We start from the raw sequence: 17895 nt of genomic DNA, 5'->3' as shown, positions 1-17895 counted from the left end.
CTGGCCCCAGCCTAGTGGAATGAGGTCCCAGAAGAACTGCAGGCCCTGTAGGAGCTTTCTCAGTTCCGTAGGGCCTGTTAGGTAGAGCTCTTCCACCAGGTGTTTGATTGGAGCCAATGAAAAATACAACCACTAATCCTGGAAATGGGCCCTTCCCCCCATAAAATTCATCCACTGAATAGAAGGAACTGCTGAAAGTCAAGTAACAGTGGTCAATTCAAGTCGTGGTTATTATGACTGATAACCAATTTTAACATTTTTAACTGCAATCGTATTCTAGATGTCATGGAGAAAGAAGGAAGAACTATATACAGCTGCTGTTTTTCAGAATATATTTTTATTTATTTAGAAAGATACAAAAAAGAAAATGAAATACTGCTTATAGTTATATACTACAACCACTATTATTTAGAAGAAAAACAAAATAATCATAGAGCTTACATTTTACAATACATATACTGTTCTTTTACATCATCTAGAAGTTACAGACCAGATACTGTGTTAACCCCATAGTTAACATATACCATCTGAAGGTTGCTTTTTTCTTTTCAAGTTAGGTTCTACTATTCAATATAGTCTAATCTTGATGTCCATTTTCTTCTGAATTACAATGTAGATTTCTTGAGTGTCAAATATGTAAGTTTTGCTATTGTCCTGTATTCCATCAATTTATTTTACCAATCTGTAATATCTGGTGATGATTCTTTTTCCATCTTGATGCATAAAGTACTCTAGCAGCTGTTACCACGTATTTTACAATTTCATTATATATTTTAACATTATTTGGTACCACATTTAATAACATACATTTTGGATCCAAAACAATTTTAACTTTCAATATCTTTTGCATCTCATCATAAATCATAACCCAATATTTCCTTGTTTTCTGGCAAGTCCTCCATATATGATAGAATGATGCATTTATATTTTGACATTTCCAACTGTTGTCATTGTAACTCTTAGTAATTCTTGCAATATCTTGAGGGGCAATACATCATCTAAAAACATTTTATACCAGCTTTCTTTTAACATTTGACATTCAATAAATTTCAACTCATTAACCCACAGTCCTTCCCATTGATCTAAGCTTATGCTCTCTCTGCAATATTTTGAGCCCATTTTATCATACAGTCTTTTATTTGTTGTTTCCAAGTCATACGGTAATAACTATTCGTAGACTTTACCTAGCAAATGTTTTCCATAACCGATAATCAATTTTCATAACCAGTTTTTTTCTCTCTCAGATGGCCACCTTCTTTCTTAAGCTGTTATTTCAATGTTAACACTATCTGATAATAAATTAGTCAAGGTATATTCTTTCCTTCATTCTTAACAGTTTGCTATTCTTTTATTTCCCCTTGTTTGTCCACCATACTCTCACAAGTTAGATTGACTATTTTCTTTCTTGAATTTAAATCAAAATCATTTATTAAATAAGTTTTAGCACAGCTGCCATTTTTGACAGCATAGCCATGTCTCTTGAACAAGTACTATTATATGTAATTTTATTTCCATTTTACTCAATATGAAGACAAGAAAGGAGCAATGCAAGACACTGAAACTGATCTATGTTCGGAGACTTTAGTAGCTGTGGCTACACAAACCTCTACACATATTTTCTCACAAATTAATGCTGAGAACTGAAGTATACATACACAGCTTACACAAGTTTTCAGTCCAATAACCCCCAGCACCTGAGGCTAGGCAAGTGTGAATGACCATCTAAACATTTCAGCTGACGTTTGGCTCACTTTTATGAATTCAAAAGACTAGTATCAACAGGATTACATCAGATTCTTTTTATCTCTTACATGAGATTATTTAATATGATTGTAACATAGAAGGTTCAGTTTCTGCCAAATGCAGCTGCTGGCCTTGTTAGAGAAGCAGATTGCTGTGAAATGGCTCTCTGGGGACTGATCCCTCCATCAAATTCAAAGAATGCCCAGTCTTCAAAGCCATCACTAAGTCAGGGTCCTCCTGTTTGCCTTCCATTCCCTGCAGTTTTCTTGTAAGGGACAAGCTAGTTTACATAATTCTATATGAAGCCCCTGAGAAAAGATGATAGAATATTTCCTGCTATTGGAGAGTTCACAAATGAGGCTGGTCAAGAGACATTCAGCTTTTTTATACGGCTGTGTAGCTTTGTTTACCTTTTTCTTTAAGGCATCACTACTAGTTTGGATTCTCTGAACAAAATTTCTACCGCCAAGGAGAGAAGGGTACATCTGGAAACTTCATTGACACAACTGAAATATAGTTTTAAATTTCAGTTTATATGGAAAGTGATGTATCTTTCAGAGAACAAACTGCTACAGTTCTATATTATTATTGTGGTGGTGGTGGTTATTAGATTTATTGCCTGCCTTATTCTGAAGCTCAAGGAGGGTTACATAAAAACTTACCTCATTAAAACCCCTACCCCTATATGGAAATTAATCTGGCAAAAGCCTAGTTCCTTTACCTCTTCACCTCTGAACACTTTGGTAGTTGCACATTGCATGCAGCAAGAACTGCTAGCATTCATAATACTTTGTTCTTTATATCAAAGCTAGTAAAGAACTTGACTTATTTTGCAGATTTCTTCTATATCTAACATTGACCGTTTATGCACTGGAGCTTTCATGTTGAGCTGCAAGCTAGAGTTTTAGTCGTGGCAGGTTGCCCCACCTCTTCCTGCACCCACATGGGGGAGCATTTGGCCTAGTGCACAACATCTGCCCCCGATCTGTGCTCCTGCATGGGAGCTGGGTCAGTGAAGTTCCCAGTGCATAAACAGTCATTGACATGCTTATGTGTCAGTTGCAAGAGCAGGAGAGGTTTTTCTTGCGCTAAAGTAGTTGTACAGTTTTAAAAACTGAGGCCTGTCACCAACCATGTCACAAAGTGACCTCTGCCAAAAATTCTTTAGATGACCTTAAGCAAGGCAGTTTTTCCCCATGGGCCTTTCTGCACTCACAGCTTATTTCTGATTATGGGAGAATTCAAGTTGCTATCCCCTTAATTCAAATCCTGTACCTGCACTCTGCCCCATTTTAAAAAATCTGATTTTCTCTGGAATTGCAGAGTATGTGCTCTGTACCCAATGAGAAAAAGCATATAGTGTGACATTAATTTAGTATGTGTATGTTGCATGGTTTGTCACTTTTGGTCAGTTTCACGTAGGTAAATATACAAGTTTTATTGATGTGCCTTTTAATTGTTAATGTCCCCCCACCCCCCAGTTATGCAGGAGGGAGCAAGAGAGGCAGATGCAGCTGAGCCAGCATTGAGAGCCTTCTGAATCTGCCTCTGCCTCCCTGGCTCTCTCCTGCACTATTTGGGGCTGTACATTAATGATGAAATAATATAACCTGAGCTTGTACATAAAAAAGAAAACTTAAATGCCTAGCAGTACTGAAGGGGGGGGATGCACTAATCATTCAGCAATATGGCTACCCATCAGTAAATGCAGCTAGAATCATCTTTCCTTTCAGTTTCAAAAAACACTCTTTGCATGAACCCCACCAATAAGGAGAGACCAATAAGGTAGTGAAAAACGGGGTGTAAAATAACTCTTCTTAAACAACTGCCTATGTTGCCATTACATATCTCAGTAAGTCAGATGAATTATAAATAATTAGCCATAAGTACAGTGATTGAACATTATATTACTCAGCGAGACAAGCTGACAATAAATAATAGCAGGATGCAATAAAACAATGACTAAATAAATGAACAAAACAATTCCCACTCTCCTCACTTCAGTCATCTTTAGTTATGATCACGCCTTATCCCATCTTACTTTCCTTCTACATGTCATCACATGCAGGTGCAGTTTTCAGTTTTTCCTTTTCCTATTTCATTTGACCCCCTCCACCCAGAACAAAAAGTTAAACAGTACTTATGTACTAACACCTTTAAATTATGTTCCTCAGAAAAAAGTTGACCGGTTACACAAATCTGGATTGGGTTTCTGTAGCTTTCTTCTCTTAACTGTACTAATTCTGTTAATTTAAGTAATGTCATCATCTGCCATATTTTTGTAATCTAGATTTTAATGTTTGATCCTTTGGAAGATTCCCAGGTGTTCACAATCATCATTGTAGCAGCAGTATGCAAATACCATACCATAGATATGTTTAATGGGAACATTAATGTTTAAGCGTCCTAATAAAGATTCTCGGGTAAATAAGAACCAACCATTCACGTGTTTTTCACACAAATTTTTCCAAAAACATTTTTACTGTTGTTCAGCTCTACTACATAAGTTTGATGTCAACTGTATGAGAGCCACATGGGCAGAATACAAATTTATGTAGACCTTAGTATATTCTTATTATCTAGGAAGGGAGGCAGCTGTTTTATCAGGTTTAAATAAAATGATAATGGGCCTTTTTTGCACTAGGATTGCTGGACTCCAGGTGGAGCTTGGAGATCTCCCAGAATTTAACTGATATCCATACTATAGAGATCATGTAGTTGAAAGAAAATGGCTGCTTTGTAGGATGGACTCCATGGCATTTTATCCCACAAAGGTCCTTTGTCAAATCCCACGGAGCCCAGGTTGCACTCCAAAATATCCAGGAATTTCTCAGCCTGGAGTTGACAACCCTATCTGCAAGCTCTTTTTGTGTTGTCTTTTTAATATAATTTTGTTTCTACTACATTATACAATTAATTAAAAGTGACCCAATAGCAAAAGGAAACTATTTTGCAATCGTGTTGAAGCTTTTCTTGAAAAGAATATCCCTACAAGGTTTCTGCAGTTTTAGTTAGCTGCTCTATCTGCCTTTATAGCCACTAAACCTGAGAATTTTTCAAAAGCCACTCCTCAGTGATCTTGTGTTTTTTTAATTAGTTTTGCAAAGGTTTGTCTTTAAACACATGATGTGGCAATGCCTTCAAGTTAAAATACACTTTCTATCCAAGGAAAGTTCGTTCCTGTTTATCTTTCATAAGGTGGGTGGAGCAAAGCAGGAAATGAATCATGAAAGAAACAGTGAATGGAAAGACCAGCTTACATCAACTGAATTAGAGCCTGACTTCATTTGAACAGTAAACACGCTTTAATTTGTCAAAGCAGATTAAGAAGTGCTGACCTAGAAATATCCAAATTGTAAAACCTGTTTCAACTGAGTTCACATCTGATTTTTCCAAAGAGTAGAGACAGGTACTTTAAATTGTAAGAACCCTCCCATCACTCACAAACCCACTACATTTATTCTAATCTCTTGATACTTTGGCCAAACTCTTCTACCAAACTCTACTCTCAGTGATATCTGTACTCAAATGGTAAATGCCTCAAGCTTCCAGACATCCTATCCTGCAAATTGCTCCAAGACTGAACTGGGAAACTAGAGGAGACTGCACCTTCCTATTTTCTATGTCAGCTCTGACACCTACTGGTAAAATAACAAGCTACAGCTACTATGTTAGAAATATATACATTTCCTAGGACAGGAAGTGGAAAAGTAAACAAAATAAAAATAAACCCTGATGTTCTGTTACTCAAAGAACAAAATGTTTCAGTCTTCTATTCATTTAGTTTTCCAAAAACATACCACCTGAGAATGGGATTAATGATCTTTTAAAGGACAATTGCATTTTTTCTTTTATGAAAACTTCCTATATTATAAATCTTTGTTGGTCTTAAAGGTGCCACTGGACTCCCATTTTGTTATATTATAACTGTTTGCAGATATTCTGTACAGCTATATATCCAAATACTGAAGCGGACAATATCACTTTCTACTTTTTTTTAATGGTTGGGGTTTTAGAGTCTGAGGACACTCCACCCTGCACCCCGGGTTTGAAGGGGGGGGGAATCTCCCATCTGAACACGGTTTTATGTGGATTTTTGATCTGCATTCTAGGCTATATTCAGAATTCAATATATTAATATAGGTCCAAATGCACGTCAGTATTAATTTACAAATGAATGCTCCTATTAAATAGTGGGTACAAGAAGGCGCAGAGTTGCTCATGGAATGAGCATCAGTTTTTTATTCGATTGCACCAACTGAACTGAAAAACAGCCCATCACCTGAACTCATCTACAGACCCAGGTTTCCACCACAGCCTATGATTGGCTCCTAGTGAATACCCAGCTTTGAACTAATTAAACAATTTAAATGATCCATTTGCAAGATGGATCCTGCACGCTAAACCAATGGCACCAAGCAATCCTGCTGTTTGAATGGTGGCTCCCACTTTGCATGTCCACTTCACTGCATACACAACAGTTCTCTCTACTATTACTGTGCTATATACATAGATAAGCCATACTGGCTTAAAACAAGGAATCAAAATACAGAAGGAATTTATTCGTAATATTAAATGTCTGAACTACAGGGTTGTTGAACAATTGTACACCCATGCTCAATTGCAGATTTGATATTTTTAGTAATATACAGCTCTAGAAATCTAAAACGTCTGTTTGCTTTTGTCATAGCTAAAGTTTTTCCTTTGAACGTATGGTTGTCTTTTGTTTTATGTGTCATTCACATTTTTAACTGTTAACAGTTGTTAGACTTTGTTGGCATGCATTGCACTACTCTGTGCATGGAATGTAGAGTTTTTAATCATTCCTCTCTGTTCTTGTAATGCCTACCAACCCTCAGAGATATTATTCCCAAGACCATAGGGCTCATATGTAGGATTAGCAGCATGAGCTGGGGAGCTAGAATGAATGACAAGGGGGTGAAATTGCTTTTCCCACAAGCAGAGCTCTGCTGAGGAAAGTGATTGATTTCATCCCCTTGATCTTCCACCCTTTAGCATACCAATCTGCACAGCTGTTCATCTGCTTAGATCCCATGACTCCAGATATACTCTTTTGGGGGGTCAGTAGTGCTGCAGGAAGGGGACGACAGTGAGTGAGGTGGCTGGATGGGGCTGGATGGGGCTGCATGGGGTTGCGATGGGTCGGACACGACTTCGCACCTAACAACAACAAGTGCTGCATGAATGGAGCCATCCATGGGAAATTTTTCTTAAAAAATGGTTGGATCCCTACGTGCCTGGCATTTATTTATTGGGGGGAGGGTATCCTGTGTTTCTAGTTTTGTTCTTGATGGTCCCCCCCCCCCCTATCCCTTGATGTCTAAGTTTGTGAGATGGGACATTTCAGAACTGTTTCAAGACAGCCATGACTGCACCTCTTTAACAAGCAGGAAGGGCCATTTGTAATTCAGTTCCAAAGATATTATGATTTTTGTGAGCATTTTATTTCCAATAATGTCAAGCTAAAAAAATGCTAGTTTTTAGAGATGGGAAATAGAAAGAGAAATAGTGTTGTTATAAAACAGTGGCCTTTGCAATTTGTTCACATGCCACTGAGGATAACAATGTCAACAGAAATAAGAAACCTTTCACTTAGACTTTCCAAAAGCAATCTGGAGGAAACAGAGTGTGCCCCCCAAGTTGATAACTGTGTTTGCTATGTGATTTATTAAATGAAGGATGGAGAGAGTTCTTACCTAATGGTGAATGTGCACTGTCTCAAAATCCAGTAACATAAAAGGGGTCCAGTCTCCAGAGAGCCAAGGAAATGAAAACATCGAGTTATTCTGTAATTTCAGTAAGAGAACAATTTCCTATTTAGTTTTCATTCAGTTTTGTGCAGCATCAATCAAGGTGACAACCAGGTACTATATAGAGCATACAAAACTCCTGCTCTTGTTCCTTGGACTATCCACTGCTCTGAGATATATTCCAGCTAAGCATTTATCTATAGTAGTGCCTTTTCATCTGTGAGACAGTTAGACAATGCATGACATAAATTTTGAGAGACCTATTTTCAAAGGTCTCCCAACACAGGGCGGACCTTTTGATTCATCAAAATAAATTACAGTCCAAAATGTGTATACTTTAGAAGAAAATTAGAAGAAAATTATATCATTTTCAATCACTTCAATCATAGGTTGGTGGGATTATGAATAAAATAAGAAGAGAGCAAATCAGAACAAATCAGAACAAACAAGAACAGAGCAAATTAGGGCTACACATTCAATTTCAAATTCAATTTCAAATTAATACACATTACTTAGGGATGCACATTCATTTTCAAACTAATGAAAAAACTAAAAGAAAAAAGTCTTGTGTTTTGGGTCACATTTGTTGTCCTGGAGCCTGGCAGTGTTTTAGATCAGCGGTCCCCAACCTTTTTGCAGTTGAGGACTGCCTCCGGGAGTGGGGGAGAGCCGGCAGCATGCGTGTTTGCCCATGCATGTTTGCGTCCACCGGCATGCCGGCGGCCCGCCTACCTCTTCCCCCCCTCACAGCGAGAAGCTAGCCGGCCACGAGCTTCTCGCTGCGGGGGGGGGGAGGCAGGTGTGTCCGGCGGCGGCCCGGTGCTGAGGCCTTCGCGGCCTTGTACCGGGGGCTGATGACCCCCATTTTAGATCATTCAAGACAGTCAGAGAGAGGGAGACAAACTTTTATTTCTTCTTCCTCTCCTTTCTCCTCTCAAGCAGCTACTGCAGCTGGCCAGCAGATGGGCAAGTACTGCATTTACTCAAATGCAAAATTAGAGTTCCTCTCAGGAATGCCGTAAAAAGAAAGAGGGCATCTTAAATTCACATACAACTTACAGTTATATCCAATAATAAGAATTTTTTGTGCACATTCTTGGGGGTGGAATCTTCCTTTGAAGTAAATATAGTAGATGGGAAGAAAATATTTCCCCTCCTGCTTCAGTATTGTTTCTGATGAATATGAGATGCTGTTCTCCAGTACATCCAGCAAAATGTAATTCTCTTGATACATGACTTCTTAATATAAGTCAACCAGATAACTACATTTCCCAGAGTCCACTACAGCTCAGATTTCAAAGAAACAAAGAGGACAAGAGAGCAAGATTTTGTTCCAATCTGCCCATCTGTTGTCTAGCTGGCCTGCAGCCACCTAACTGATACAGGCCGGCTGTATCAGCAGCCATCTGAAACAAACCCATTTAAAGTGGGGAGGGGAGAGAAAATGAAGAGGAGGAGGAAGATATTGGCATTCCCATTGAAAGCAATTGTAACAAAATTAAATGCAATAATTTAAAAAACCATTATAGTAAGCATAGCAAAAATATATGAACCTTTTCAATGAAATTCACATATTTACAGACTTCTAAGATATGGAAAGAGTGTATTACCTGTGACATTATCGCCTTTAATTATTTTAATTTGTTCAGTATCTTGAACGTTTTTTGAAAATGTAGTATACAAGTTAAAGGGGGGGAAGGAAGGGAAAAACTCATACATGGCATGGGCAATAGCAGCCAGTAGAGCCATTGCTGATTTCCTCTGTCAGCTTTGTTAATTTTCATCTTCTCCACTGATGCCTGGTCCCTCTTTTTTCTCCTGCCTAGGTCACATTCGTCTTTCTTTTCTTTGTTATGCCAATGTAAGTTGTCACAATCTTACAGTCTTCATTAGGGTGTTGTATGAGTCTGTATTCCATACAGCAAAGATTTTTTTCCCCTGCAGTAGTAGAGAGAAATTGACAAAACTGATTGGGGCAGAGAGAGATTTGTTGTGGGGCAATTACAAAATAAAAATGAAATTTTGTTCTGCAGTTCTATAGAAGTAGCGCACACAAGGGAGGAAATAGAGGAACATTTTCTTAAATATTGGGGGTATTGCTACAGAGGAAGAAGGTAGCCTTGCTGGTGTTTGCCTTTATACAAAGGCTATATGCCTGCTTATGCAGTATGACTACTTACTCTACAATGAAAAAAATTGTAAAGAACAGAAACAACAAAATATACAAGAGTGGTGAGAGAAAATAGGTTGCTATCAGTGAGTCTAAATAGATGCTCCTGCCCTTTCTATAATCATGTTACATAAAACATACCAGGTGATAGGTTGAAAAATTATATTTTCACAACAAAATGAAATTGATTTGACCAGATGCTAGAAAAATGAGATCTCCTTACAGTAAAAATATGACTTGGAGGCAAAGGTATCTGGAACTCTTAGAACAAGAGATGCAAATATGAATTCATTTTTTAAAAGGGAAGTGCAAACCCAAGCTAATTGTGAGCTCAGATAGTTAGACACCTAGCCATACACAGCTAAATGTACAGGAATGTACATAATCAGAAAAATGGAAGGGAATTTTGAAAGTGTGGGGGGGGGGGAGGAATCCATTTTAAAAGCCTATGTTACTGAAGTCTCTGTTTTAAATATGAGGAATATATACAATTATTTTAAGTAAATGACAAGATGAAAGATATGGAAGTATAAGCACTTGGAAAAATTAAGGAACATCATAATTTAGTTTTTGTTACTAACAAGTATTAGTTTTGGTTTCTTCACTGAGGCCACAAAAGAAGTTTTCTGCCATTTCAACAGACGCAGGGGAGTCTGAAGAGTGAACGGTCCTCACCTAATTTCATCACACAGAAAAAAATAGACAAGTGCTAGAACCAGTGAGTGGTGGGGGGAATGCAAATTGTTGTTATTCTGACAGTATGAAATTCCTTTGGGTCCCTTGGAAGTCATTATGTAAGGTTGATACCATAAAACCATATATGCACTTTGGGCTAATTACCAGTTAGCTCTTCACCAAAGGGAGAAGACCTATGCTGCCCTGTTGTGTGCCCCCCTCCCCCGAGCAGTTAAGTTAAAATGAGATTGCTTACCTCTCTGGACTCGTTGCTACCACATTCAACAAGCTTCAGACGGAAAGGATATGAATGGCCAGGGGTCCTCTCCTTCCTATCCCCTACTGACCCATCACTGGTCACAGATCATTTCACTTTATTTTTTTTAAGGATACAAAATTTATTAACTTCCACCAATTGGCAAAACCTTTCCGGGGACATCATGAAACCCCAGGATTTCACTAACCCTGGTTGGGAAAGCCTATCATAGAGTTTCAGTAGAATCCTAGTAGTTTGCCCCAGTGAAATATTACTTCTGACTTTGTGCTAGAAGTGATGTCACACTGTTGAAGTGTTATGGGGAATTATTTTTAAGTTTACAGTTATAAGGCCTTGTCTATTCCCGTGAGTAGCTGTTGATAGTAAAGATGTCACTGCACTCAAAATTTGTTCTAAGGCCTTGTTTGTGTAACAGCTGCCAAAACTTGACGCTACCTCTGCCCAGATAGGTTGGAAGGAAACTTTGAGCTATAATATTTGACACCAATATTGCTGGTTGCTGGCTGCCTTTATATCTAGTTTGAAAAATCTCTGTAATATGAAAAGTTGCCTTTTTATTCTACATCAAAGATGACATAATAAATAAGCTTTCTAATATGTGGTCTTGCTTTCTTTAAAGCAAACTTTGTAAAGGGGAAGAGCATCTCTTTGACTAATGCCTGGAATATGCAATGTTCCAAAAATTCTAAAAAAAAAAAAAAAGTTACAAAATAGATTTCCACCTGTGGACTGAGATTTTAGACAAGATCTTGTTCTATCTGATCTGCGGAAAAGACAGTGCACACTTATTGCTATGCCCATTTATGTCGGGTATTAATTGCTTTACATCACTTTGGCCCATTATGCACAGGGGGAATAATGCACAGTCGGGGTGGAATGGCGGCCACTAAAATTACTGATAACGCACAATCGCAGATTCGGTGTATGCCACCGAAAAAGCCGCGTTAGCAAAACGCAGAAGCGCAGCTTCTGGGTGACTGGGCGCAACTAGAAGCAGCGCCGGGATCGCTGCGTGCATAATCGGTTACTCTGGGTTTTGCCGCCGTTGTGTCCCCGTCCCGTGCATAAGCGGTTTGCTTCGCTTCTTCCCCCTCCGCGTTTTCCATGTGACCCGAAATCGCCATTTTGGTGACCGTGCATAATGGGCCTTTAGGAGCCAGTCTTGACTGAAAACAAGGCATCAGTAGATGAAGACTAAGGAACTTAGATTTCGAGAGTTTTGAGGAGAATGGTGTCAGGGCAATAAGAAAAGGAAATGTTCCTTTCTGAGGGACTTCTAGCTCTAAAACGTTCAAAAGGTAAATGTAGAATACCTTTTAAAAACTCATCTAAATTATATGAAAAGTTTGGCTATACTTTAATAACCGTTTTATGACAGACGTCATTTGGCATCCTTTGAAGCACCCAGGCATAAAAAAGACCGAACCAGGAATCTCCCACTCGCGTCCATTTTAAACAACAAGGAAGGTGGTGACGTCGAGTCGAAATGCAAATCGCTGAATTCGGGAAAGGAAGCAGCAGCCGTTCTTTTCTTCCCCGCCGGCTAACGTCTTTAACGGACGCGCGAGAGGTGACAGGGGGCGCGAGGTCGTCGCCCAACGGGTGTCTCCCCTCCCCTCTCACGCAAGCCAGGCCGCTTGAAGGGCAGGGCAGCAGGGGGCGCTGCTGCGGCTTTAGGAGGCGCCGAGGGATGGCGTCATCATTCTTGGCCGAAGAGCGTCGGACGAGTCTGTCAGGAGAAGCTATGTTGCCGCCGCTCTTCAGCTTGCCTGAGGCGCGGCAACGTTTTACGGTGAGCGGGAGCGGGCGGAGCATGGCGGTAACCGCGTCGCCGCCTTCGTATTTCAAGCAGGGGTCGATAGGCGGGAGGGTGTGAGGAACCCCCCCCCCCCCGGTCTCGGCGTCACGTTCGTGAATTGAGCCTCCGGTCAAGTTGAGACAAAGCGCTTCGTTCCGCCGGCGGGAAACGAGCGGGGCAGGGAGGGGACCGCGTGGGAGAGAGTATTTTGCAGCTTCCGTTATTTATTTAGGTGATTGGGCCCTCCTCGCTAATTTGGGGAAGATGCGCCCACTGATTTGCCCCCCCTTGCCTGTTACATCTGAAAGCTGTCCAGAATGCAGATAATTATATATTCATTATTTAATCATTTATGTGAGCATTTCCAACCTTTGCGGACTTCATTTCCTTCTAATTAAGTGCCGTCAGAATTCATGCCTGTATATCTTAACTAAGTGACTCAGATAAATGTATGAATTAGGCTTGGGGGGAGGGATGAGGATTTGTGAAAATTCTGTTAGATGTGAAGTGGCTTTTTCAAGTGTTTGTGCATACAGGTCGCTATTGGATGCTGCTGTGATCTCTTAACACTCATACGTTCGTGAACTGGCAGTATTCTGGGGTCAAATTCAGGAAATTTATTCAGATTATTGAGAAATGTTTAGGCCGCTGTACTGGATCACTTTGCCACATGCACACTTAAGCGAAATGGAACCTTACTTGGTGGGAAAGCTGGCATTGAATAATGAGTTGAGTAGCTCCTTTTAATGTTTAATTCTCATTCTGTTTAACGCATGCTGCTCAGTTTCATTTTAACACATCGTTGCTCAACCTATTCTAGTAACTTTGTGTAAGTTGAGTTTTGTAGTATTACATACTCATTTCAGTGTATTATTTTACAAAAGCACTGTGACCATAATAAATGTCCATGTTCTAAACATGCCAGTTAGTGACAAGAATTAATCCTGACAGTACTGAGTAGAACACTGATACTTTATGTTTGTAAGGATTAAAAGATTAAAGCCTGCATAGTTGAAAGTAAGTTCCATGCAAATAATTGGAGTAAGTTTATAAGAAACCAAGGTTAGGACTATGCTTTGTGGTCTTTTTAGTGAAATGACAAAATACATAAAATAATTGGGGATCTGTTAAGTACAAGTTTTGGTTTAATGTTTCTTGTATCACAATGTGATTACAGATTTTTTAAAAAAGTGAGTAAACTTTAAAGAAAATGCCTTAATGCCTTAAATCAGGCTTTCTCAACCAGGGTTTCATGAAACTCTGGGGTTACTCGACAGCCCTGGAAGGGTTTCTGGAATAGGTGGGAGCTAATTATTTTATATATTTTTTTCAAATTGTCAAACATTTATTGAGTGATATAACCATATATGGTCATGTCAGCATGCCCCTCCTCCCAAAATGGCTAATGATGGGCCTGGAGGGGGTGGGAATTGGAGGGGCCCCAATGGGCATGTACATAACTATGCTTTCCAACCATATTCTGCACAATCATGCCACTTCTGCAGTTTCTTGGAGCCTGAAGACTGTTTCAGGGGTTTCTCAATGGTAAAAAGTTGAGAAAGGTTGCTTTAAATAGTTTTTGGTCTGATGTAGAATATTGATTTGGATTTAAAGCTTAATAAGCAAATTTGAAAAGCGTTGCATGTCAGTTTTATGCCTCAGTAGCAATAAATGTCAGAATTAAAGTATTTGATTAAGGGGAAATTAAACTATGCTTGATGCATTCAGAGCTGTAAATGGAAATTAACTGAAATGGAAAAGTATAATATAGCAATGTAATATTTCCCTTACATTATTTACATTTATTGAAAACTGTTGAAATGCTAATTGATTCTTATACCCTGTTTTCACTCTGAAAGAGTCTCAAGGCAGAATACCTCCTGTGTAATAGGTAGGGCTGAGAGCGTTCTGACAGAACTGTTCTGCAATAACATCTGGCTGCATGTGGAGGAGCAGGGAATCAAACCCAGCTCTCTAGATTAGAGGATACTGCTTTTAACCACTAGAGCAAGCTGGAATTAATGCAAGAAAAGACTATAATGTCCCTTCAGCTGTCAAGAAACCTTGGATGATGACAACAGGTGAACCTACTACGGCACTGATAAAACTGTTCTGACCAAGCAGTGATATCAGGGCTCTCTCAGCCTCACCCACCTTACAAGGTGTCTGTTGTGGGGAGAGGAAAGGGAAGGTGACTGTAAGCCACTTTGAGTCTCCTTCGGGTAGAGAAAAGCGGCATATAAGAACCAACTCTTCTTCTTCTACTACTGGAACTGGCCAGCTGCACAGCACTGTTCTGTGGTTTCAGTCTGTGCTAAGCTTCCAATCTCAGGGTTATTCTTGAGACTTTGTATGCCATTTTAAGAGTTAATAATTTCACCAGTGTTTGTGATCATACATAACTGGCCTTGACAGGAGAGATACATGTCAGACTGTCTCAAGGCCAATTGATTAGCAATGGTATATGGTAAGTGTCCACAACAAAAAATGTGCCATGTTCCCACTACTACCAGATACATCAGTTATAAACAACATACTCATTAGTTGAGTACATGAACTAGAGCTACAGGCAAAGCAGATATAAGTGTTTGGGTCTGCAAGTCTTCTGGTCTGTAAAGCAACTTGGGCACAAAACTGGTGAAACTGTAACATACCACTTGATTCCTCAAGATATCCATGGTCTCCAAGAATGAAGAGAACCTGTATTTTACATGTGTTCAATTGAAAAGGTACCTCAGGTAAAAAGCAGTATTCCCCATATATGCTGGAGTAGTAGATGTTGTAGTGCCTGTTTAGAATTGAGCGTTTTTGCTTGCTTGGTATGGATTTCAGTTTCATATTACATACATGTACTAATTTTTAAATCAGAAATATTACTTGAACCCCCAGCAGCTATACTGTGGTATGAATACCAGAAGTTACACAAGTAGCAGGTATGTAGGCATACCTAGGAGCAAGATGACCTGTTGTTAGGGGTTTAGCATAGAGATAGGGGCTGTAATACTCCAGTAACTGCTGTCTAGGAGGAAAGGTTTTACCTCTAGTCTTCTCATGATATGGAGAAATTTCCTTTGTTGAAAGCAAGAGTAATATTAATTCATATAAACTTTTGAACATGATACACAGTAAGAACAGGCAGCCTGGATATATAGTTAATTTGTGGAATAAGCTAATATTTTTCTTTGTTTTGTTCTGAAGAACCAGACCTTCTATAATGTATATTCTGTTAGCTATGTTATATTTTTAATAAGAGGAATAGTATCTTGAAAGAACCCGCACTTATATGTAGAATGAAGATTTTTGCTTCTATAGAAGATACTGTTACAATTTTCTCCTCTAATACGATGAAAATTATTAGACTAGCATAAAATTCATGCATTTACTAAGCTGTAGGATTCCTTAATGTGTTTAACACCTAGATCCCCATAACCTTTCTTAGGAGCCCTATTTATTTCAGTTTATCTATTTAAACTAGAATTGACTGGTAAACTAGAATTGATTGGTAAACAAAGGATCACAAGGGTAAATTACATTGAAATTTAATCCAATAAATAAATCATAGTAAATATATTTAGCATTTGATTACAAATGCCTTTGTTGATTTTAAAGCAATTTTGATGTTGGTGAGGTTTGTGGAAATATATTGGTTTCTTTAGAACACACAGATAAATAATAACATCTATTAAAGCTATGGTCAGTTTTTGAGTAAGACACTTTTACATATTTGTTAAACTTTACTATGTGTATTTCATTATGTTCGCAGAACTCTACTCGAGAAGCTCTTAACAACAAAACCATTAAACCTTTATTGGGTGCCTTCAGCCAAATACCCGGAAGGTAATATACATCAGTTCACATTTTTTGTGTGATAAAACTGCATGTAGACAAAATGGAAGCCATGACGGCTAGGCATTTTATCTAATCCTAGCTTTCTCAACCAGAGTTTGATGGCCCTGGAAAGGTTTTCTGAATGGGTGGGAGTTAATTAATTTTTATGTATTTTTTAAATTTGTCAAACATTTATTGGGTGATATAACCATATATAATCATGTCAACCCGCTACCCCTCCCTAAATGAGCAATGATGGATCTGGAGGGGGTGGGGAGGGGCCCCGGTAAGCATGTGCACAGCTGTGCTTCCCAACCATATTCTACATGATCATGCCACTTCAGGGGTTTCTCAATGGTAAAAAAGTTGAGAAAGGCTGGTTCAATCCAAGTTTTTCCTGACCTAGACAACCCAAGCAAGCCCAATCTTGTCAGATCTTGGAAGCTAAGCAGGGTCAATCCTGGCTAGTATTTGGTTAGGCAACCTCCAAGGAACACTAGGTTCATGATGTGGAGGCACACAATGGCAAACCACCTTTTAACATTCCCTTGCCTGGTTGCCAGGCAGTCCTATGATCTCTGGCTACCCTACACACTCCATGAAATTGCTAATTTTTATTAAGTTGTGTTATTTATGTTCTTAAACTGTTTGTGTATTTTGCTTCTGGTCTTTTTATATTTGATTGGATTCTGCCTTGGAAAAATTTTGGTTAAAAGTTTACATAGGAATATTTCATGTTTTATTGATATTACAGACCTCTTTGATGCCCACTTTATTAATCTTGGCTTTCCTAAATCTATTCTTGATTTGTAGTGAAAATGAAAAAAAGTTTACCCTGGATCAAGCTTTCAGAGTTGTCTTAGAAGAAGAAATTGTAAGTATTTCCTCAAATACCATCTTATGATACTACGTGCAAATGAATTGAATTCAGAGATCACCAGGAATATTATGCCATTAAAAAAACACCTTTTAAAATATTGTTTTTTATTTTCTTGGTGATTATACAAATTAAAATAATAGATATACATTTGAGTAAAGTACATTGCTTGTAGTCCTTGATTCAGTTCATTTCTTTTTTATTTATACGTATGTAGGTATCCTTTGGTCTCCTTTTCATCTTTATATCTTCCTTTCTTTTTTACTTCTTTGAGAAAGATTGTCAGGAAGTTCTTGCTCTACACTTGGGAGCCTAAGGTTGTTGTCGTCCTTGTTGGTTGTATCTGGCAGTCTTCTTGTTCTCTACTTGCCATCGGTACTCGCCCCAATGAGAAGGAAAAGGGAGAGAAAGAAAACAAGCCAGATTTGGTTCACTTATAAAGTCAATATTAAAAGAGTTATTCCCAAGTACAAGAATAAAGGATTAGGAGGGCAAAAGGGAAATAAGTTTCATTTTAGCCTTGACACCACTTTTAACAATTTATTGTTTGTTCTGCTGCCTCTTGTGAATATAGTAATTTTCCTTTACAAGTCAGTAAGCACTCCCATTGTTGCCAAAAATCTTGCAAGGATTCCCTACGGAGTAAGCTTGTTAACTTGTTGCAGTTGATAACTGCCATACAAAATATGTTTTAAGCGTAGTGTTATGAAATTTTATCTGTTCACAATTTATGTGTAATATTCTAATTCTTAAATC

General features: G+C 38.6%; 1 protein-coding gene and 1 long non-coding RNA gene across 3 annotated transcripts in view; one reads left to right on the top strand and one right to left on the bottom strand.

The window, feature by feature from the left end:
• Positions 1-305: 305 nt before the first annotated feature.
• Positions 306-12247, bottom strand: LOC143844875 (uncharacterized). The gene is made up of 4 exons (XR_013234172.1): positions 10616-12247; positions 9125-9452; positions 7461-7550; positions 306-2051 (listed from the first exon to the last, which is right to left on the bottom strand). It is a non-coding gene; the product is annotated as an uncharacterized LOC143844875 (long non-coding RNA).
• The window catches only part of THOC1 (THO complex subunit 1), a 27790-nt gene continuing 21996 nt past the window's right edge, over positions 12102-17895 (top strand). For both annotated transcript variants that reach the window (XM_077352646.1, XM_077352644.1), the window contains exons 1-3: positions 12102-12428; positions 16198-16271; positions 17076-17136. In XM_077352646.1, coding sequence (XP_077208761.1) covers positions 12123-12428; positions 16198-16271; positions 17076-17136 — 441 coding nt within the window. In that variant the 5' untranslated portion in view covers positions 12102-12122. The remainder of the gene's footprint in view (positions 12429-16197; positions 16272-17075; positions 17137-17895) is intronic.

The sequence above is a fragment of the Paroedura picta genome, chromosome 9 (genome assembly GCF_049243985.1).
Source record: "Paroedura picta isolate Pp20150507F chromosome 9, Ppicta_v3.0, whole genome shotgun sequence".
In the NCBI taxonomy this organism is placed as follows: Eukaryota; Metazoa; Chordata; class Lepidosauria; order Squamata; family Gekkonidae; genus Paroedura; species Paroedura picta.
Note: the sequence above shows the minus strand (reverse complement) of the source record. Positions and strands in the feature narration are given on the sequence as shown.